This window comes from Melozone crissalis, unplaced genomic scaffold (genome assembly GCF_028551555.1).
Source record: "Melozone crissalis strain CALT ecotype California unplaced genomic scaffold, PUWL_Pcris_2 ptg000081l_1, whole genome shotgun sequence".
Classification (NCBI taxonomy): domain Eukaryota; kingdom Metazoa; phylum Chordata; class Aves; order Passeriformes; family Passerellidae; genus Melozone; species Melozone crissalis.
In genome coordinates this window covers 4,265,085-4,288,936 of record NW_026535858.1, presented here as the reverse complement: position 1 = coordinate 4,288,936, position 23,852 = coordinate 4,265,085, and the positions used below count along the sequence as shown (strand labels likewise).

General features: G+C 39.8%; 2 protein-coding genes across 6 annotated transcripts in view; one reads left to right on the top strand and one right to left on the bottom strand.

Moving 5' to 3' along the window:
- The window catches only part of VRK2 (VRK serine/threonine kinase 2), a 36,481-nt gene extending 34,265 nt beyond the window's left edge, over positions 1–2,216 (top strand). The window contains exons 14-15 of one of the 3 annotated variants that reach the window (XM_054290495.1): positions 667–758; positions 1,770–1,844. In XM_054290495.1, the coding sequence (XP_054146470.1) occupies positions 667–738 (72 nt within the window). In that variant the 3' untranslated portion in view covers positions 739–758; positions 1,770–1,844. Of the gene's footprint in view, positions 1–666 lie in introns of all 3 variants that reach the window. The other 2 variants (XM_054290493.1, XM_054290494.1) reach the window with 2 other exon arrangements.
- On the bottom strand, positions 2,052–22,891 carry FANCL (FA complementation group L). Of its 3 annotated transcripts, XM_054290497.1 has the most exons (16): positions 22,799–22,891; positions 20,988–21,046; positions 19,954–20,014; positions 19,155–19,211; positions 17,435–17,532; positions 13,860–13,956; positions 11,151–11,235; positions 9,928–9,968; positions 9,796–9,798; positions 5,625–5,775; positions 3,960–4,043; positions 3,800–3,845; positions 3,631–3,712; positions 2,760–2,876; positions 2,418–2,489; positions 2,052–2,101 (listed from the first exon to the last, which is right to left on the bottom strand). In XM_054290497.1, the coding sequence occupies exons 1-16, from the start codon at positions 22,889–22,891 to the stop codon at positions 2,066–2,068; spliced, it is 1,182 nt and encodes a 393-aa protein (XP_054146472.1). In that variant the 3' UTR covers positions 2,052–2,065. The 3 variants fall into 3 exon arrangements, with proteins under 3 accessions (XP_054146472.1, XP_054146473.1, XP_054146471.1); XM_054290498.1 differs by lacking the exons at positions 9,796–9,798; positions 9,928–9,968 and adding an exon at positions 8,440–8,448 and having other exon boundaries at positions 11,161–11,235; XM_054290496.1 differs by lacking the exons at positions 9,796–9,798; positions 9,928–9,968 and having other exon boundaries at positions 11,167–11,235.
- Between the last annotated feature and the right edge of the window lie 961 nt (positions 22,892–23,852).

The window sequence follows — 23,852 nt, the reverse complement described above, 5'->3', positions numbered from 1 at the left end:
GCTTGAGAAGGAAAGATCAGCTTTTCTAAAAACAAGAGTTCCAAAAGCCCCTTGAGGGCTCAACTACATGTACACAAACTCTGTTTGCCACGAACACTAAAGGTTTGTGGGCAATTGCCTGTATGCACTATTGGCCAGCTACCACTGCAGTTTGTGTAGCTGCAGAGCAAAGCCCTGCACAAGGATGCAAATTGTTATTTCCCAACTCTTCTGTCTCCCTTTGTGGACCCTGTTGTTTGCTTGGTGGAAACTTGGTTCAGTAGTTTCCTTCTGTGTGTAGTGGAAAACTTCATAGCACTCATTACTTAAGTCTTTAAATTCTGAGTTTTACTTCAGAGGATTTTAGCAGTTAACAACCTCACCTTGAATATTATTGTTTATTTAGTGCATAAAAGGGCTGAATGAATAGTTTCAGTCTTACTCTTCAATCATACAGGGAAAAAAGGCAAAAAATGAATCAGTTTTAGTACAAATAATACAGCACCACATCCATCTCAGTGTGCTTCTGTTCTCTGGAGCTCTGGTGATTTTAGTGAGTGGATTCCACCCTGGTTTCCTACCATGTAAACAAATAACTTGGTTAAATGAGGACAGCTTCTAATGAGCACAAAAATGCAACTTTAAAGGTAGCTTTATGATTAATCCAAAATTCTTTGCTTCAAGCAGTCTGACCATCACTGCCTGGAGACTCCGGTACAAGCTGGGAGAGGGAAGCAGCAAAAGCACAGCTGTACCTGAGAGCACCAGGCAGGACAGTGGTGAGCAGAACCATCCTGGGAGATGTTTTGGCTGCCAGCAGGGGAGATGGTGTCTGACAAGTCAAACACAACTTTGAAATAGGAAAACATTCCACTGTTACTTCCTAGTCCTCAAATGTAAAGTTTTTGCAGAAAAGGGACCAAGCACTGGGCTGGTGGTTAGATGATATTTGTGTTTGGATTTAGTTTTTCTAATGGAAATGCTGCTATTCCAATAGGATTAAATGTGCTGTTTCTTTGTAGAACCATTCTGCATAATAGGGGGCACGTTAAATGGGTGTCAGATAACATTTAAGCCAGCCAAATGAGAAAGTGGAGAAGGAAAAAAGGGAGGATTCTCTTAGCTTCATTTTGCAGAATTCCTCTCACTGATTCAGGAGATTGGTAATGGAAAGCTCTGTAGGAAACCAGAGCTGTCCCTAGCACTAAGGGACAGTTGAAAAGAGTCTTGGCTAAGAGAAAAGTGGGATTGTGGTGTTTGGGGATCCCTTTCAGAGGTGGAGGACAATGCTGGCCAAGGACAGAGTTGCTGCTGTAGATGTAGAACAGCCCTGGCACCCCTGGCCAGCCACACAAGCCCCACTCTACAAGTTTACGTTCCTTGTGATGGGCAGAAGTTTGACTTCACTGTGAAATGAAAAATTTACACAAATCAAACCAGCACCTTCACCTTTTAAAATCATGTCTTCAGTTTCCAGGATAAATCTTTATTACACAGGAGAGACTGACTCTATTAAACATTTCTGGACACAAGTCAAAGATAAAGAAGAATTTCAGCTGTAGAGTTCAATAGTAAATATGGATATGTCTCTTTAGGAGGTGTTTAACCATGCCTTATGTTACACACTTACCATACAATATCCATACAAGTATCAATTCCAGAGGTAAGACTCTGTAAGGATTGCAATGCGTTCGCTAGGATAACCTAAATACCTCAATGGCATCTCTGATTTTCTGATTCACATCTCACTTCATATTAGCTTTATAATCACAGCTATTTTTCCCCTGCAGGAAGACACTGCAAGAGAGCTGCCACCATTTGACCCCTACAGAATACTCTCAGAATCCCGAAAGGAACACTATCACCTTGTAACTCCAGCTCCTGCAGCAGCATCCCAGCCTGGTGCTGACACCACTCATCCCTCTCTCTCTGCTGTGTTTAAGCTTGCATTTGCTGATCAAACCTACCCCTACACTGCAGCTGTTCTGGTGCTTCTGGTGCTCATTGTCCTGTCCTTGTATCTGCTTTGATGTTGCTGTTCCTGTGTCTTCAGTGGGAGTGCAGTGGCGCTCCCACAATGCAGCTTTTAGAGTTTCTTCATTGAAGATTTTAGTGTCAGGGGCTTGAAAAAGAAGTTTTTAAATAATCCTGTCAGTACATGTCTTGTACAGGCAAGTTCTCATCTGCACTCAATAGTTATGGATTCTCTGAACTATTTGTGTTGGCTTCTATTTTAAATGTTGAGATTTTTTTTTTTGTTTGTAACTGAACCTTTTGTTACGACATTAAAAAAGTATTAAATACAATGGAGTATGGTCTTTAATTACTCTGGCATTAGTGTGGGGCTGTCTTTATACTGTGTCAGAAAACTTTCAGTTAAGCATTGATGCATTTGCCTTTCCTACTCTAGTTCATTCCTACTCCTTGGCTTTCCTTACCTTATTACAATAGGGACATTCACCAAAGATGACATTAAAGCTCTGTCTGCTGGTAGGAAGTCCTTGTAGCCACTGCAACACAAGAAGTGGGTTAAAAGTCACATTGGTTTCATCTCCAATTTAAGAAACATCTATTAATTACCAGAGTTCAGCTGATGAACATGCCAAGTCAGCCTGTGGTTTCCTTTGCCAGAGAGCTCACGTAGGAATTGTGGGGTGACAGGACACACGACTGCCACAATGTTCCTCATGGGCTCTTGCTTAATGCAGAATGTAAGTGACAGTGCTTGTTGTGCAGAAGGTGCCAGCAGCTGCTGGCAGCTGTGCCCCATGTCCCTTTACCTCATAGAGACAGGCCTGGTGGAAGGGCTGCCCGCAGCGGGGATCGTCGCACACGTGGTCGGGCGCGCTGCCCTCCAGCCGGTAGGCGTAGCAGATCCCACAGTCCTTGGCAAAGTCCTGCAACAACAGCACGGCTGAAAGGCAGGCTGGGCTGCCCACACACAAACAGCTTCACCTGTGGTTTTGCTCTGGCAGTTTTTGTTGGCTGGAATTACTGGTTTTTTGCCTTTAAGACATCCATGTTTATGTCACAATGGCTTAGAGTGACACTGGGTTCCAGGTATGCAAGACTTGACTGGGTTATATTTCATCCCTTACTGAATTACATCTCATTCAACAAGCATTTTCATACCTTTGGGCACTTTTTGTTTATTAACCACTCTGATTTGTCATTAGACACAGATCAGATCTTAATTTAGAAGCTTCCTGAGTGAAAGCAAAGCTCGTAATCCAGTGTTAAAGCATTGTCAGAAATTAGTTCCCAGTTTGTTTGAAATGCACCAGTATTTGGATGGCCTCTTGTCCCCTCTAAGCAGCTCCACCTAATTAGAACTGAAGTCATCAACATCCATAACAGAATGCTTGGATTTTCCACATCTCATTAGCCACTGTGGAACATCCTCTTTTCCTTTTAATAGTGGAGCCTGTTATGAATGCCCTCACTGCTATGAAGGCCACAGGGAAGTGTGCACCTCTAATCAAAGGTTAACAAGCTCTGACAACTGTTGCTTGAAGTTCAGAAGTCCTTGTGACAATGAATTAATCCAATTACCTCTCAAAAGTCCCTGATTGTCCCTGGCTCTTAGAAAGTGACCATTTAAATGTGACTTATTCAGCAATAACGACTGATCATTAACCAAAACCAACTTACGCTTTTTTCCAACACAGCACGAGATGGAAACTCAATTCCTAGGAGCTCTCTCAAGTTCTGTAACAAACTGACATCTGGGTCCCTGTGGGTAGGAGAGGGGAGAGAAAAACCCGCGTGAGGAATGGCAACACCACTTGGGTTTCCAGCCTGCTCTACCAGGGACACTCACCACAAGTGCATGTTGTTGTTGAGTTTGGTTCTCAGGGGGTTCACTTCTGCAAACAGACAGGAATAATGGCATCACCCCAGTGAGCCTCCCAGGCTCCAGGTGGGGATTGGGCTCAGAGATCTGAGTCCAGAGGAGAAACCAGTGGAATTTGATGCCTTACCATGATCTGCCCCAAGGAAATAACACTCTGGAAGCATGTTTGGATGGCGAGGATCAACCTCTATGTTCACTGAGACATTGTTCCCTGCGAGGAGAAAGAAAGGCCATGGGGAAGCTTTGCAGTCAAGGATTTGAAAAGGGAACCATTTTTAAAGGCAGTTTTAAATTGGTTAACTCAGGCTGGGTTTTGTTAGGATAAATAATAACAAAGTTGGGAGGTGTCCAAATGACTGTACAAAATATCAGTATATAGCAAATACTTAATTTCCACAAACTGTAATTAAAAGTAGCAACTGATTAATTAAACCTGACAGGCTTGTGTTTCTTTCTTTTAGACTTGGCTTAACCTTTACACTTACTCAGAAAGAAACATAATCAACCCAAGCTAGATGACAACATCCATCCAAAATCTTGGTGAAAATTTAAAGGTAGAGACATGTAACTCACTAATTCATTTTTATCTTTTATAGTCAAAAAGAGAAGCCCAAACCCAACATTAAGCAGCAGAAGTCAGTCCCCTCCCCAGCAAATTCCAGGACTGAGACAACAAAGCTGTATTTTTGAAACAGCAAATATTTGGCTTTACAAGATCCCCCAGCATCCCTGGAAGGGGATGTTCCTCAGAGGGAAGCAGCTCCAAAACATCACAGCAGAGTCTCCTCTGAACAAGCCCAGGTAAAACCCAACCTTTTCTGTAATTAAAGCTGTGTTAAGCTCTCATCCTGGAAGAGGTGGGAATGAATGAAATCAAAGTTCAGTGGCAGCTGAAGGTTCTCTGTGCCTGACAACAAAGGGCTCAAAGCCCTGTCCCTCCTCTGCTCAGCTGCTCCAAGGCACTTTTCGAGGCTTTTCTTCCCTTTTCCTTGGCCTGTGGCAAAGGGCAGCAGGACCAGGACAAAGCCCCCCTGCCTGCACACAAAGTGGTGCCTGCCCCACACCATTCCAGCCACTTGCTGAACTTTTCCTGTCCTTCCCTCCAGCTCCTTCCTCCCTCCCTCTACAGCTGTCAGGGACAACGTGGGTCCACTCTGTATTCTCACATTTCAATTTGCTATTGGTGATGTGGATTTTGTATAATTATAAAATTCCTTATCCTATGTATGTTAAGACCTTAAAATGCCAGACATCAGGATATAAACTGAAGTACATTTTACAACTGAGGTCTTGACAGGGAAGCCTCATTTCTTTTTATTTCTGTCCTTTCCCTTTGCCTCCTTTAACTCTCTTTTTCCCCTTGGGCTGCACTCTAAAATTCCTTCCACTCCAGGACAGGATGAATCTAAAGTTTAAAACTCTGGAATATGTGACTGAGGTAAGGGCTTCACCTAAGCTGTTTTTTTACAAATACTGATTTTTCTAAGGTTAACATGTAAGTGCTCAGCTTGACAGTTCCATGTTCTTAATTCACAAATACACAACGTTTTCCTGCAGAAATTTTCCTTTATCTGACACCAGAAAGTTGTAATGATTTTCCCAAACAGAATCAGCATTTTGTTATAGAAAGTTATTTTTTTAATATGCAAAAGAGGAGTTCTATCTTTTGTTTTAAGTGCTACTTTTCCTTTCCCAAACCCAAAGAAGCACCATCTGATGAGACAAGCAAAACAAACCAGCTCCCTGAGTTTTACTTCTCAAATCCACTGTATCCCTTTAAATCTTTTCCTACCTATTGCAATTCTCCTGGTTGTAGCGCTCCGTGTGGGATTTTCTGGCTCCAGCACCCACGTCTTCCCATCGATTTCATCAAGGGCATCCCAGAATTCCTTCAGGGACTCCAGTGCTGCCAGGAACTGGTTGTAAATGTCTATTAAGGAGTTCTAAGAAAACAAGAAATTTAAAGAGATTTCACTGAGTTTCCACCAGCAGCCTGAGAGTGTATTTTAAAACCAATTTATTCATTTAAGGAGTGTTGAAATCCATGTGTGTGTCTCAGTGTATTGTGATAGCATAAAACATGGAATATCACCTAACAACCTGATCATTATCTCAAAATTAAGCAGTACAAAAACAGGTGCTTAAGATCAGCTTTCAAACCCTGTAAATAAGGCACAAAAAGGAGAAACCATCTAATAAGCAGAGGATTACACGTGGGGGATTTCAATATTTGAGAGTGGATTACATGGAATCAGAAATATCTTTCATTAGACAGGACAATATATAGGATAACAATGCTAAAGAAATCTTTTGAAATTATCAGTGGGCAAAAAGAAGTCACCATTTCCCCAGGAAAAGACTTCTGCAAGAAGAGAAAACACTTGGTGGTCAAGGGAATCCTTTGCAGGTGCAGATGCCCATTGAGGGACAGATGTCAAATATTTTGAGGTTCAAAAGAAAAAGCAAATTAAACATTATTTTCTCAGGCAGGTATTTTTCTATGAATTAAACAAAATACAGAAAGAATGGTTTCCTTTAATCTGTAGTGATTATATTCTCCTTTCTCACCTGGACAAAGAGCATCAAATTATCTGAGTGTTCTCAGATGAAGAAATAGAATTTTTCTACATAATAACTTTTTATATTTTGTGCATGTGTATTTTAGAAAGAAACGGCGTAGCTTGGAAATAAAATGCTACATTTTTTCCTGCTGTTGTTAAATTATATTAAAGTAGGAAAGCACCTAAGCAGAGAAGTGTGAATTCTGCCTATCTCAAAATGTAACGCTTATTATCTTTAAAAGCATTTTGTTACTTTTATAATACCTGAAGTGATATAATAGTGTCAGTCACTTAACCACATCTTAGAGTATAGTATCTTCATCTTAAGTACTATTATTTCCAGTATTTTAATAATTTTCACACAGTCCTGAAATGTGATCTTTTGTGCTCTGATGACACTTAAATTAATAGCATAATTTTCTGGTACTTGCAACAGTTGCTTTCCATTTTGATTTTTTACATTTTTCTATATCACATACAGATAAATCCTCTAATAATCATTTTTATCTTTATCTTCTGGGAATTCAAAGGGTTTCACTAGAAAAAAGAAACATCAAGGGATTATAACCCACAGATAAGTTTTAAAATCCAATTAATTTTAATACTAATTGTAATTTTTCAATGATGTTCCTTAAAAAGGTAGTTAAATCTTTTTCTTTTTTTTTCTACACTGTTCATTTGATCTTATTTGCATGCTTCACTGATGTTGCCAGCTGTCTCCTGCTCTATACATAAATGCATCTATAGCTATTTAAATACATCACCTGCTTGTCATGCAAACCATGAAAACTCTAAGATTCCTTTTTATCTGATTACCAACTAATTTTTGGTCACTGCCCAGCATTTTTAGAACAGCCTGAGATCACACTTTTCTTTGGTCTAAATTACACCAAGACCATTGTTAATAATGTCAAACAGCACAACTCTGTTTGCTGGCCCCCCTTGTACAATTGTATTAGAATTTGTGAGAAATATGTCAAAATTCCTTAGAAAACAAGACATTTCTCATTCAGGCTGTCAGTGCTGCTCATTCTCTCTCACAAAGCCAAACTGGTTCATCCATCCTCCATAAACACCCCGGCTTTGGTGGGTCCCAGGAACTGTGACCCCAATGTCACCTCTGTTATCAGATCCATGGATCCCACATCCACTCCCACCACTGACTTTGTCCAGGGAAAATCAGATACTCTGGACCTCCAAGGGGAATACACCTTCTCTTTTACCAGGAAAGGATGATGAGCTTTCTCAACCTCTTTATTTCCATTTCTGTCCTCTGCACTCTCATCTCCCCCTCAGCACCAGGACCTCCTCATGCCAATTCCCTTCTTCCTTCAATTCAAACATTCTCCCAAGCCCACCCTTACTGCCTATACACCATTCCCTCCAATCTAAGGAATAAGAAAAAATGGGAAAAAAATCTCCCTCTACTCTTGGTTCTTATTTCTAGAGCCACAGAGGCTGGGAAGAATAAAGACAAAATCTCGAGTCTGTGCCTGCCAAAAAACCAATGAAGCCTTTCAGGAACTTCTAAGAAGTGCTGTAACCTATATGGCTGTTCTGCCAAATTTCAAGCATCTGCTCCAAATCCTGGATGAACTAAATAGTCATCAAATGGTAGTAAAAAAAGTTCCAATTAAGATAAATACAGAACAACTGATTGCAACTTATTTTTCAAAAACAGATAAAAATGTAATCTTTATTTTGATATTTTTTGGCTAAAATTCTTCCTAAGAGAAAATTTGCTTATCCAAAATTAAAACAACTGCAAAGCCCCCAATAAGAAAGGTGAAATAGCCTAAACTATAGGTACCATTACCTTTTTGCCCTTCATGAATTAATAAATCAAATACAATTTAATAAAGCAAACAGTCATTAAATGGAAAAGGGACCACCTAAAGAATTTATGATTCCTTAGATTTGTTTGGAAACGGTTCCTCATCTACAGCATTTAACAATTTCCCCTCTCTTTAACAGAAATCAAGCCAAGACACAAGCCTGAAATCTTTATAAAGTGTCTTGTCAACCATCTCCATTTTCTGCATTTACAGCTGGTGCCTATGAAGTTCCTTTGCCAAGAAAAAGCACAATTAAGATGCTTTTTATTGTGTTTTCATCTAAATAACCCACGAATAATCTCATTCCCAGCACTCCACCTTCTGCACCTTGCATTCCTGTTTCCTTGCTGGCTGCTGCACGACCTCATTAGTCATTAATTTCCACTCCCATGACCTTCATGTAGCCAGCCAGGTGGGCAGTGGTCAGTCTGGAAACCTCACCCTGACAGGAGACACCCTGATTCCGCAGAACTGCGCCTCCAGCGCGTGCTAAAACTGGAGACAGCACATTTATCTGCTTCCTTAGAAAAAGGCTATAACAGAAATAAGTAGATGTTCTTGCACTTGTCATTGAGAAGCACTCTGCATTTATTTGGCACTTAGAGCAGGAGCAGCAGCAGCAGCATTGCCCTTGGTGCTGATTTCTTACTACTCTAAAACGTCTCCTCTGAGCCAGAATCCACTGGCTGTTGCTGCTCATGCTGTGAGACACCTGCACTGGCTACTGGGCTTGTCATGACGCACAAAACCCCACCATCTTCAGCTTGACATTGTGCAAGTTATAATTATTCATCCAAATGAATATGTCAGAGCAGCAGCAGCAGACCTCTCATCAGAGCAAAAGAAAAATACATCAAAACATTATCAACCCAGCAGGAAGACAGGGACCATAAGGAAAATTACCCATTTTTAATATGGATGCCATAAAGCCATGTCTATTATTATACGGAAGGGGAAAAAAAAAAATAAGAAAAAAAGCCCCAACAACCCCTCAAGTTTAAAATCCATGAGCCTGAAATAGGCAGCAGCACACACAGGGGGTGGGAAAGAAAAATCAATTACCTGCAATCTATTTATATTTTCTTTCATAGGAGTTTATATTCTAATGGTGCCATTGCACCAATTTAGTTAAGCCTTGGCAATTTATACTTTAAAGGTGTAATATTAAAAGTTTAAGACCAATTGCTACCAAAACACCACGTTATTTCACTAGAGAAGGGGTGTAGCCTGTTCTTTTTTCCTTTTAGGAACCAAAATTTTCATGCACTTGAATACCTGCTGAATTCTGCTGCCAGTGGTGTTGCAGCATTATCTAAGCTTAACCCATATTTTATCACGGTGTGAGGGCTGCTCGCCACAGTGATTCCCACACATTTGGAAAATAAACACAATTTACACAATTACCAAAGCCATTTGTCCCCACAAGTGTTAGGTTCATGTCACCCCCACACAAAAGGTCAATTTGCAAAAGCTGCTGTACAGCTGAAGCATTTCTGTCTGCTGGTATTTGGTTCAGGATTAGAGCAGGCTTTTTGCAGCTGGAATTAGTGTCTCATGATTTCAGAACAGGCTCTTCCCTTACACACAAACACCTTTTGTTCATGTTCTCAAATAGTCCCCAGGTAATTCTAACTGGAAGAAGATTTTAAGCATCAGAGAGTTGTATTTTTAAGAGAGGATTTTTCCTTGGCTGTAGTGCCAGTATCAGTATATCCACCCCCATTTTTAACTTGTCAAAGGCTGCTCCATGTCAGGATTTTCCAGAACATTTTATTAAAACACAAGTCCATCTTTAAAATTACTAACAGTAAACACAGAGAAGCAGTCACTGTCAGGGATGCTTGAAATGTTGTTAATTTCAGGCAACATAAATTGCAAGGCTGTAAATTAATAAAACACTGTTCAAAATATGTATTAAGTTTGAGGTTAAAAACAGCACTTGAAATCCTGGCCAGAGTGTAGGGACTCCAGTAAAATTCAAGGGAAAACATTTATTTAAACTGCTCCAAACCATATCAGAGAATCAAAACTAAACTTACATAAATAAATACATTTGTCATTTGCAGTGGTTGATCATTGCAGTTATTTCCTCTCAATATTAGTGGGTCTGAGGTAACACACAGAACCTTGAGTTCTGCAGAAAAATTACATGCCCAGCTTAAATTCATCCTGCTGCAACCTCCCAGCCATGTTCCCCATGTAAGTTGTTATTTATTGCTGGGTAGAAACCCTTGTGAGAGTTAAAATTACAGGTGCAATCATTTATGTAAAAACTATTTTCTCAATTTAATGAAATATCAATTATTTTCCATATTCAAATTAGCTTGTATCTGAGCAGTGACATTTAAATTCATTTAGTAAAGCACACATGCACTATTCAGGAAGAAAGGTACATGAAATAATGTGAAACACCCACAAAAGACAGTGTGGTTCTTCATAGCAGCAATATCAGTTAAACTAAGAAATTAGAATTTCATTAAATACTTTCCTAGATTGATTATAACTGGAAAGGTTTTATTAAGTTATGAAAGCTCTATAGGATAACAAACTGGGGAAAACTCTATAGGACAACCAACTCCTCTTTTCAACATCTGTCAGCTTTAGAGGGTGTTTCTTTTCTAGAAACAATAATTTTTTCTACATTTCACTTTCTTTGCACTTTCCCACCATAATTCCTAGAGAATTTTCTGTCATATGAACAGCTTAAAAAAACCCCAACCAGTACATACAGCATGCAAGATAAGTCTCATGGCAAGGAAGATATTTACTGTGACAAGGAATATGGAATTCATTGCTATTACATTTTCATGAGCATGTACAGAAATAAAATGCACACAGGGAGAAAAGCTGGAGTTAAAAACCAAAGCCAACCCCTTGTTACCACCCCTCCATTGCATATGTATTTTTATTTTAAAAAGCTGCCTAGTCCAGCAGTTACCTGTGGCATCCAGGAAACAGCAAATGGAACAGGAAAATCCACGAGGCAATCTGGTGGTTCTGTGGGATACTGAGGGAGGGAAAGAAAATACAGTTTGGGATTTTTTTCTCTTAGTGATTTAAAGTCAGACTGATATTCAGCTGCCAAATTTGATAACAAAATATGAGCACTTCAAGCATCTTGAGAACTTGGCTCTGAGAGGAAACAGTATGTAAAGCATTTTCAGGAATAATTATGAATGTTAATTATCATTTAAAGAAGAAAGTCACATGTAAATGTTTTATATATCAGTATTTAGTAAAGGCAGGAGAATCCCAATTTTCTGTGCTCAGTGGTCACAAAGGAACATTAAAGAAACCTTAAGAAACAAAGCATGAAATATTTTTTAAAATTTCTCCTCAATTATACATATTAGAAACCAAAGTTTAAAAATCAAACAACCCTTCCATGAGTCAAGAACTAATTTTCATTTAAGCTGAACTATTTGTTATGAATGGTAACATTTTGTTTTTTAAAACTAAAAGTAATGCAGAGTACTCAAGTATTTAAAAAGAAATGAGTGAACACTGACCCAAAATAATAAAAAATCCTCAATCCAAATTAAGAGATAAGAATAAGAAAATTTTTTAAAAGACTGTATTAAAAAAAACCAAAACAAACTATAAAAGTTTTGACAGCTTATTACAGTTACAGTCAAATGTGTGTGTCAGAAATCATCCTTTCTTAGGCCAATTTAAGCAATTATTAAATACAATATTTATGTTGGTTTTCTGAGCATGCAGCTAACTTTATCTAGAGAAAGCATTTTCATAGCCCTTGCCAGATCATTCAGATAATTACCAAAGTGTCTTAATTACTACACATCAGGCAAATCCTTCCAGTGGCCTGTTTGAAGCCTTGGGGTCTGAAATGCTCCTGCACTGATCTTAATCAAAGAAACAGCATAACAGAAATAAACACACTTTTATTAAAGCATCTTATCAAAAGAAATGCCTTCCCAAAAAAGACTTCAGCCAAGTCTCCTCAAATGCAGTGTCTGTGTGTATGAAGGCAAATCAAATCCCCAGGTCACCAGAACAGTATTTCACACACAAATTTTGTCTGGCAAGTTTAAATGCCAGACATGGTTTACAAAGGACAAGAAATTGATCCTTCATCATCAAAAACACTTGAAAACAAAATGAAAAAAATGAAAACAAAAAGGATGATTACTTATTAAAACAGGCAAGTCTGATAATCTAATCTTTTTGTTACATATATATTTAATTGTTACATGGTGTTTTTTCTGCTATGAGGAGCTTTCAGCAATTTTATTACTATCAAACGAGGAATATTCAGCTATTTTATTACTATCAAAAAACCCCCACAAGTTTGCACAAGGACAGAAATTGGGAATCTCCATTCCCTCAGGACACTGCTAAGTTAATGCTGAACAGAACCAGTGCTAGTGTGACCATGGCAGCTGCTTGGGAAAAATGAATATTCCACTTGAATTTTTTTCTGCATTTTTACACTTTCAAACAGTGAAAATACTTTACTTCTGTTGTCCTAAGAGCAAAAAAGCCTCAGGGCAACAGGTTGCACCAAATTTCTAGTGTCACACAAAGCATATTTATCCCTTATAAACAACACAACCTGGTTCCTCTCCTTGCACATTACATAGCCCATAATTGCACTTCCAGATGGATTTTTCCATCAGTGTATTTAATAATGGACTGACTAGCAAATTAATTATGCACTCATTACTCTGCATGGAGGACAGTTCTACTCTTTCTAAAAATCCACTGGAGCAACACTCATTCCCAAACAGTATTTTTTCCCCTACAAAGGTAAAGCTTGTTCATGTTATGGAAGACTAAAAAAATTTTAAAAAACCTCCTGGTTTGTAAAGGAATACAGGATGCCTGTGAAGGTGGGATTCCATCCTACAATACCACGTCCCTTCCTCGTGCTTTCAAGATTATAACTTGAGGTGATGGATCACAGATAGTCCCAAACAAAACATCCAGACACTTTTAGATCCCTTTTTCCCCTGCACTGATTTTCTGAAGACAACAATTATTGCCAGGCAATTGCCACCACACAGCCTGGATATTCACAGTCTCTGGTGGGAGATTTATGCCTTGAAATGAGATATTCTATGAAGAAATGTTGTAATTTGAGTTCAGTGATAAGTACCAGGAAGAATTAAATTTTTTCTGTTTCTGCAAATGCCATGGGTTTGATTTGCAAGTACTGTCAAAATGAGACATTTATTTAGACTAAAAAGAAATAATTTTTCTGACTGACTTCAGTTTTTCATAAATCTTTACATCTCTGACTTTAACAGCAAGACTTGTTAATAACCAACCCAACATCCTCTAATTCTTGTTCTGTGCACAGTCTCTGGATGGAGTGATAATGAAGGAAAGTCTCCCAGATGGCTTTGTCAGTAATCCAGTAAAATGAGTACAGTATCAGAGTGTTTTTCATGTGATGCACAGATGCATCTTACAGATAACCATAATCCAATATTAATTTTAAATATAGCTAGTCTGAAAACTCAAGCAAAAAAAGAAAAAAATTTAACTGACCTATTACTTTGCAGAACAGACACACCAGCAAGCAAACCAACCCTCTAAAATCCTAATGAATTAAGAAAAATCAATATATTGCAAGGAAGCCTCAAGATATCTTGTCCCACATCAATTTACCTTTGCATTTAACTTGAGAGCGATGAGATGCTGCCGACCACAAGAATCTTCAGCTTTTAACTTGACTGTGCTCAGCCCAGTGTCCACATAGGCCACTCTGGAAGAGAGAAGAAAACTCTGAGAGCCCTGCAGTTTGCAATACCCTGATTAGTGTGTTACAAATATTAATCAGAAGGAGCCCTATATGCCAAGCATTTCTCTGCTGCAGATTTACTGCTGTTAATACACCAGGCTGGTGCTTAATGCAGCCATATATCTCAGGGTTATTTACAGAGTGTGTCAGGGCTCACGCTGTGGTCAGTGAGCACCGGGTTGCATTTTCCATCAGCGGAACCTTTGACACACACAGCGTGTTCCTGTCAGCCTCTGCCTATGTACACATTAAACTTCCTGTCAAATCTTTGATCCATTTCTGCAGTTTCTTACTCTATCAGACTTTTATGCTCTTGATTTGCTTTTCTCTTCAATGAAGTTCTATTTTATTATCAATGCTATTATTGTGGGAAATTCGGTGCATATTGGTTCATATTCCAAAATTGATTTTCTGCAGAAAATAGTACCTGAACAGGTACAAAATGAGTTATTTATGATGATTTGCCTTCATTTCATGACAGTTTTACACTGTATTCATGCACCCTAACAAGCAGAAAGTACATACTAAATGTGAAAAAGTTTTAAAACTTCTGACTCTTTGTTTAAGATGTCACTGGTTTGTGTCTCCCACCACAATGAAGATGGATACAATTGTAAAATATATTGTTCTCTACAGGTGGATTTTGCTTAGTGGCATCAACAATTGCCAAAAAGGTTCAAACCTCCCCATATATTTACCAGTAAACTGGGCATGTGGATATTTTGGCATTTTTACTATGTCATTCCTGTGTAAAGATAAAAAGCAGTCCAAGGTAATTGCACAACTTATCACCCAGACTGATGGAAAGGCCTAACAGAGTTCAGAGGGAGCATCTGCTTGCTGGCCTAAGCAACATTTATTTTTTTTAAACCACTACATACTAGAAAAATCACATGGTTCTCTCAAGTGAAGCTGGCAACAGGGTTGTAGAGGCTTGTGGAAGAAAAAGCAGATGGACACTAAACAGTTGCACATCCCTAGGAAGGAAGTGAAAAGAAGAAAATTTTCTACATAAATGAAATAGCCTCAATAGGAGGGAACTGAAAAATACTCATGGAAAAAGCAGTAGTGGTAGTAAGAAGGGAGAGAGAGATTATTTCATGTTTAATGCTGATTAATCCAATATTAAAGAGACCTGCAGATTTCTGGGAGTATTTCTCCACAACAGCTGAAAGAAAAGACAAGTCTTGATAAAAGTGCAATTCAACTGGAGCCAGTTAAACTTTATATACTTGGAAAGAATTAGAGGATTCTTCCTTGAACTGGGGGGGAAAAAATCATTACTCCTGCTTTGTTCCAACTTTACCTCAAAAGTGTATCAGAGTTCTATAAAGATAAGAAACCACCTCTATGCCACCCCTCCATCTGCTGCTTCCTGGGCTGGGGGATTCCTAAAGCAGCAGCTAAGGCCCAGCATGGATACTGCAGTGAAAAACGCAGCAGTGTCCACAGCAAAGCACAACTGCTGCCTGCAAAGAGCCACAGCAAAGGAAAGCAAAAATTAAAGGGATGCTACCAAGGTGTCTGGGATTTTACCTGTTCTGACAATCATCTTGTTTGGACCACTTCAATCTTGATTTATAAGATAAGTATGGATTCTTTTAGTTTAAAGTCACACTTTTTGTATAAACATATAAGGATTTGTGTACATAGGTGATATTTCACTTATACAGACTTTTAGTCCTCTGTAGGCTCTGTCATTTTATCACAGAAAAAAAATTAAAAAAAGGAATAAAAAGAATTAGCATAAAGATGGAAAGCCTTAGGTAAATCTCTGAAGTCCAGCATAACACACAAATGACTGAGAGCACAGGAGCAGGCAGGATTCCCTGGAAATGGAGAAGGCAAGAGCACAACATACTTTGTATGAAATAAATGGGAAAGTATCAGGCATAAGAGCTTTGAGATTTGAGACAACATGGACTTAAGAGATACTGGCAACCTTTTTGAATCCCCATGAGGGTTATAAGAGGTTTTTTATAGTTGATAATTTGCCTTCCACTGCCACTGGCTCAACCAGCTTGATTAAGGGGAAGTATTAGAAGAGCCTGTCCTGTAACTTTACTCCTACAGTAGTATCTCTCTCTCCCCAGTTCAAATCTTTCAATTTTTTTTTTCTCAGTTAGATTTGGTTGCAGTCAGCTTCCAGCATGACCCAAAACTTGCTAGGAATGAGTAAATCTGGGGTACACAACAAACAAGGTTTTTTTCCTAAGAAAAATCCTTAACTAAAGCTCAAGGTGTGAGCAGTGGTTGCTCCTCACTGGCAGCACCAAACACAGGCAGCTCTGCTGAAAGATCACTGCAGGATGTTCTTAACTGCCATGCAAATAAAGCATCACCTACAACTCAACATCAGCCTCAGTTAAGAGGCTTCCTTAGAGAGTCACTTCAGTGCTAAAAGCACTCTGGAATCAAAGGTGTGACTTGCTAATGGACTCCACATGGCCTGTCCAGGTCATTCTCCTTCCAAGCCAGAGTAAACCTGATGTGATTCTCTATGTGCAGCATAGTCCCTTGATCAGGGACTGATTTCCCCAAACCTTCTTCAAGATTTTGGGGTTTGTTTTTTTTTTCCACTGGTGTTTTATTTTTTATCCATTTTGGGAGAGCAAACATAATTGAAAATTTACTTCTCATGGGTTTAGGAAATTTTACCTAATATTCTCAGACTCGAGTCTGTGAAATTTGAGTATGGCACAATCACATATTAGCAATGGCAACCACTGACAAAAGCTTCAGCTGATTTCTCAAGGGTGCTTTCAATCTTTAAATAAAAGTGGGCTTTGAAATTCCCACTTAGTGTTAATCACATGTTGTTTATCTACATAGAAATCAGGTGGGAAAACTCAAAACTCTTCTTACACCTAAGGCTTCTTTATTTCATTTAGCACAAGATACAACTGTTAAAGTTTTGGGTTGAGAGCTTTTCATATTCTCCCCTCCACTCATGAATTTTTGGGGTAGATTTAACTTTCTGTGGAATAAACGATAAATTCCTCTAAGAAGATCCTTGTGCTGAAAGAGCAGGTTCTTTAAAAGTTATTATGCTAATGCAAAAAAAAGTATGAAATGTTTTTATGAAAGCATAAAGGTAAATGATGATCAACCATAGGGTTAGTCACAACCAGCTGTACAAAATAGGGAAAAGAGAACTATAAATATTAACATTAAATATGTTTAATATACCAGTAGTTTATAGGTCAAAGAAGAAATGATTTCTTAGTAGTGTATCACCTTTCAGTTCAGTTATTTGGGACAGAAAACATGCCTAGAGTTGATACAGGTTTGTTGGGTGTTTTTAATTTAAAAACAAAGCAAAATCAGTTTCTGAATAGGGTGAATGAACAGAACAAGTACATTTGATGTGTTCAGCTCACAAATACAAAAGAGCTACAGATATTCTAAAGATGATGTTTGTTAAGAGCTAAAACAATCATACCTATTCCAGCCCAGTATTTCTAGATCTCTGACAAGGCAGGAGTAGTATTCTGGAGGCCTTGGGATGTGCAGGTCTTGTGTGTTCTTTAAAGCAATTTCCTGTTTAAAAGAACATTAAAAACATCATTAAGAGCAATTTCAATATTTTTGCATCTATTTAGCCATGTGATTTTTGCAATTCATTTGGAAATATTAAGCTTATGTAAAATTAACTGTACACTGCATTTGTTTTGTTATAGCCTCCAGCTAAAGCAGACAAAGAAGCTGTTTGGTAAATTACTTCAGATACTGGTAATGAAAACATCTGCAATTTAAAAAAAAACCCACAGATGTTGACAACGGAGTCTTCAGATGCAAATATCAAATGTGCCTCTTTTTCAGCTAATAAATCTGAAGTCAAGCATCTTGACTGAAAGAACATTTCAGAGGAAGGTTCTATTAAGCCCACAGCTGTCTCCTGGGCTCCAATGCCACAAAAGACAACACATCTATGATATTCCCCATATTTTTAATATTTATATATATATATATATACTTTATATAGCAATCAAAAAACAAAATCAGTTTCACAGTTTTAACATCACAGGATCTCTTGGAGTAAGTTTTGGTACAAACACTCATCAAGAATGTAGTAATGTTTCAAAAAGAACTTTTTATCAAAAAGTTAATGCTACTGTGAAAAATAAGCCCTAACCACGTGTATCAGTTGTGTTGTGCTATTTGTTCTTTGAAAGTGCATTTGAGCTAAAATTATGCTTTACAGAACACACATATTTATGACAGTTAGAATTAAATTATTTACAATAATTTAAAATAAAATAAATTTAAATGAAAATATAACTTGTAAGACAAGTTTAACAATCATTCCTGCCCAGGTCTTCTTTACTGTGGTCAGTGTTTTCATTCTCTGCAGTAACCGAGAATCACTATTTTGTTATTTTGAATTAATTATACTTGCACTGCATTTTCATTTTCTGAGTGCTTGTGTACATAGGCAAATAGACTGGAATAACTATTGTAAACCTTTCCAAAACAGACATTCTTATTTAGGCCTATTCCAAGCATAGCAGAGCAGCAGTGTAATGCCAGGAGGAATTTCTGCTGTGGCTTTGAAGAATACTTCCTGTGTTTTATTCCTCAAGTAAATTAGGTTGGATGAAGCATTCATCAGCAAGAATGCTCACAGAATAGTGTTTTACTAATAGATAAGAATTCCCAGTTATATGTTTATTAAAGAGTTTGATACTCTTCAACCCCAGACCTGCAAAACTTTTAAAAGAATAAACAGCAGCCTCTGAAATATTAGGGAAAAAAAAAAAAGCTTTCTGCATTTATTTGTCAAATTGTTAGTGAGGTGAAAGCACCTTCAGCAATCCACTGATTGTAGAGCCCATTGTATAATTACAGGCCTGCTTTACCATCCAGACAATAACAGGAATTCCAAGAACATCACTGTAAAGAGGATGGCTCTACACTGAGATCCCTTGCTGGGATTTTAAATTTTTTATAGCACTCCAACTTCTAAAGAATAAAGTCACTTAAATCCTAAAGGATATTTATACAGCTATTACACAAAGAGCATATACACAAAATCACCTCTTCGTAATAAATAAATAAAAAAAATTCTATATATCTATGGGACAGTAATCTATAAAACACTGAAAGTGAAACCCAAAGCTCTAAGAGCATCCCATGTCCCACACACATATTCTGCCACTCACCAAAACAGTTTTCAGCTCCACCATAAAGCTGACAAGGTCTGGGCAGCTGTGCAGCCTCTGGAGGAGAGAGGATTAGGTGATTTTCTGCAACTTCTGGTGCTTCAGCCCAACTGTTTTTCTGGTATTGTCAAACCAAACATAAAAAAACCCCAAGTGCATTCCACATGTTTAAATTTTCCAGTTACAGAAGAGAAGTTCCAGGAAACTTTACTGAGAATGAAACATCCCCGGGCAGCACTCATTTATGGATTTATTGAGATACAGTGTCTCAAGCAGCACCTGAGGCAAAGGCTCCTCCTTGGAAACAAAGTATTCCTTGGGACTCCAAATATGCTGTATCCTCACTCCAAAGCTTCCTTTGGATACTGAGATGTAATTTAGATCCCAAGAATGAACTGAGTCTATTAATAATTAACGTGAATTCTCTCCTTTGCATTGTGAACAACTTGTAAAAAAGTAAACACATTTTTAAAAAAGACAAAATCTGTTCTACTTAAGAGACTAAAGAAAAATTTCAGTAAAATGTCATAAGTCAATTATTTAAAATTGTTATAGCCTGATCAATAAAAATAAATATTTACTAAATTCCATCAGTTTCTCATTATATTTACTTGTAAATCCTCATGCATTTAAAAATGAATCATGGCTCTAGGGTGAAAGGAAGGTTCTTCAACCCTTTTAGAATAGGTGTGCGAGCACAAGATGTCACAGAGTCATTACAAACAAATACTTAAGGCTGTTTAATAATAATAATAACAATAATAATAATATTTAAATAAGTGGTTTTAAACTTGTATACCTGCTTCAAAATGTGCCGGTAGCCGTGCAGGATCCTCTTCAGCCGCCAGCTGCACTCTATCCTGGACAAACAGAGTTTGTGCACATTTCAAACTCACACTACATCATCTTTCAAAGGCAGAAAGCCTTCTAAACACAACAGCTTTTCTTGGAGAAAAACAAAGGAAGGAAACAATACTTCAAAACTCTGTTAAAAGTTACTCAAAACTTCCAAATGTCACCATGCCAAAGCCCATTAAAAATTAAGCACCAATCTGCAAAAGCCTGCTCTGTGCTGAAAACAAAAACATCATTCTTGCAAGCGAGTGTAACTTCATAAAACACACTAATATTTAAAAGTGATAACCTGCAAATGTCAAAGTTACTTGTAATGCAGTTTTAATTACCCAGCCTAGAATGCAATAAAGCCATGGAATGCCACATCTGCTCCCAGTTTGGGGCTGGCCCAGGCAGAGCTGTGGAATGCAAAGTTAAAGCTCATCCATGGAGATGGATTTGCCTCTTTCAACCCACTTCCCCCAGACTGCTGGGATAAACACAGAAATGAGAACAGGGCTTCTAAAGAAAGTTGGGTCACACCAATTAATAGAAACAGCAAACAGAAAAGAAAGTTAAAAAGCTCTATTAACCATCACTGCTTAAATTGCTTACATAATTGCTTAAATTTACAACTTTGCACTGAATTAGCTGTTTCCCAAATGGTGACATAGAAATGATCTATAAATACAAATTATATAAAAAAATATATTTTTTCCCAAGTACATTGCTTCATATATGTAAATACAACCAATTAATTACAACATGTTTCAAAGTTAATTAACAACAAAATATTTTGATATAGGCAATGCTTATTGTCAGCATTTAGTAACACTGATGTTGTGCAATTTTTCAGCAAGGTTAAGCTGAAACCAGTGAGAATTAATTAATAACACTGATATTGGAAAAAAAATAACTCATTTTCATATCCATTACTGCTTTTATCAAAATTAACTTTGTTACATCACACATAGAAATTACTAGCATAAATTCTCTTACCTGGCATTTTTCAATTGCAAATCTACTGGTAGCAGTATCCTGATGTGGAAGTTTCTACCCTTGAAAAGAAGTATTTAGTTAATAGGAAGGTCAGAAAAGAAAAATATTAGACACTTGTGGGAATGATTCCCCATCAGATCAGCTACTAAGAAAGAAAATTTGTCTTTTCTGTCTTTCAGGAATATTATTCAGAATCTCTTTCCTTAGGGATAAAAAGCAGTATGAGTGACAGGCACAAATAATGTTGATTTTAATTCTTAAGCTGAAGTACTCTTGACCTTTAATTCACAATATTCAGTAAAAACTCTGTAGTACATCACTTTTCATAAAGCAAACATAACACCTTTCAGGAGAAAAATAAACCTTACCCAAATCTGGACAAGACAAAAACATATAATTTAATCCAAAACATGCTACTGTACATGAAAGTTTGTCTCCAACTCCAGTAAGACAAAACAGATGCTTATCATAAAAGCAACTACACTAAAAAGAACCTTGGGCACTGATCCACAGCACATTTCAGCAGAGTTTTACAAACTGTAAACAAAAGCAGCCCCAAGTACATAAATTTAATTTTATTCTTGTTAGTGCAATCCACATGAGGCAACTTCTAAATGCCCCCTACTTGTATTTTCAGTCCTTATTGAGGTTCTCCTTCTACTTTCTTAATAAAACTGAAATAAAGTCGGTGAAGCCTCGAAGCAAAGGGGGCAAATAACTTATCTTAAAACTTTTATTCCAGACCCTACCCCAGCTCAGGACACCTTGAAGTTGGGGGTACTGGGTCCCCAGCACAAGCAAGGCATGGACATGCTGGAGTTAATCCAGGGAGGGTGTCCAAGGGCTCAAAGCATCTCTCATGCCAGGAGAGCCTGAGGGAGCTTGGACTATTTAACCTGGAGAAAAGAGGGATCATGGATGGCTACAGAAGGTACAGCCAGTTCTGAGAGACACACACTGACAGGTGACAGAAATACAGGAAATATCATCTAAACGGAATGGAAAAAAACCCTTAAATAGTTAAGGGGGGATCAGAAACTGCAAGAAGCCATCTAAGAGGTTGCACACTCTTGGTCGGAGCTATTCACAACGCGGCTGCAAATGGTCTGAAGCAACCACTTAAGGCAGAGGACCTCCAGACGTTTCTTTCAATCTCAGTGTCAATTACATTTTTGACAATGCTAGTGGACACAGCCCACGTCTTTTGCCATCTACTTAGAGGAGTAAAGCCCCACGCTATTTCTAAATTAAAATGCACCCGTTCAGAGCTCTGTGTATGTGATATTTTAAGGAGCCACAGCTGCACAGTGTCAGTGCAGGCAAAGCCGGGCTCCTCACGCTGCCTCAGGCGCTGCTCTGCCCCTGCACCGCGCTTTCCACATCCCGAAGGACGATGCAGCCGCTTCAGCTGAAGCCTCAAAAGTAAATGAAAGGAAAACACCCACCATCAGTCATTTATGTCAACTTTTACCACAGGCCATGAACGCGGGCACATTCAGCCTTGCCCCAAAACCACTTTTGTCAGCACAACTAACCCAGCCCAGAAGGCAGCAGGAAGCCATTCCCGGGGCAAACCCGCGGGACGGCGGCGGGAAACGGCACTCCCCAATTCACATTGCCGGCGGCTCAGTCAGGAACCCCGGCAGGGTTGAACCCCTCAGAGCCGGCAGGGCGGGAAGCGCTTCCCCCTCAGAGCCAGGCGCGGCACGGCGGGAAGCGGTCTCCCTCCCAAGACCCAGCAGAGCGGGAAGCACCCCCCCCTCCACCTCGGAGTAAGGCCCGCCGGCCAAGCGACGCCCGGGCCGCGGTACCTGGGCCGTGACAAAGCCCTCGTAGGCGGTGCCGTGGCGGTCCTGCGGCAGCAGCAGCGGGCATTGCCGGAGCAGAGCCCGCGGCCCGGCCATGTTCCCGCCCGGCGCCGCCGCCGTTCGAACACGAGGCCCCGCCCCAGCCCGCGGGCGGCGCACGCGCCTGAGGGGAAGGGAGGCAAGGGGCGGGCGCGTGAGGGGCGGCGCGCCACGCTGAGGGGAGCGCACCTGAGGACAGGGGCGTGCCGCTGAGGGGAGCGCACCTGAGGGGACGAGCGTGTCACTGAGGGGAGGAGCGCACCTAAGACGAGAGCACCCGAGGAGAAGAGCACACCTGAGGGGGGAGTACACCTCAGAGGAGGGTTGTGTCGCTGAAGGGAGCACACCTGAGGAGGGGGGAGCGTACCTGAAGGGTGAGGTGCCGCTGAGGGGAGCGCACCTGAGGGGGAGCACACGTGAGGTGAGGGTTGTGCCGCTAAGAGAAGTACCCCTGAGGGGACGAACACACCTGAGGGGACAAGCGTGTCTCTGAGGGGAGGAGCGCACCTGAGAGGAGAGGAGCACACCTGAGAGGAGGATTGTGTGGCTGAGGGGAGTACACCTAAGAAAGGGGAAACTCACCTGAGGGGGAAATACACCTGAGGTGAGGGTTGTGTCGCTGAGGGGAGTACACCTGAGGGGGGGAACACACTTGAGGGGACAAGCGTGTCACTGAGGAGAGGAGCGCACCTGAAAGGAGGTTTGCGTAGCTGAGGGGAGTACAGGTGAGGAGGGGGGAGCGTACATGAGGGGTGAGGTGCCACTGAGGGGAGCGCACCTGAGGGGGAGCACACCTGAGGTGAGGGTTGTGCCGCTGAGGGGAGTACCACACCTGAGGGGACAAGCGTGTCACTAAGGGGAGGAGCGCACCTGAGAGTAGGATTGTGTCGCTGAGGGGAGCACAGCTGAGGGGGAGCACACCTGAGGGAAAAGCACACCTGAGGTGAGGGTTGTGTCGCTGAGGGGAGCACAGCTGAGGAGGGGGGAGCGTACCTGAGGGGTGAGGTGCGTGTCACTG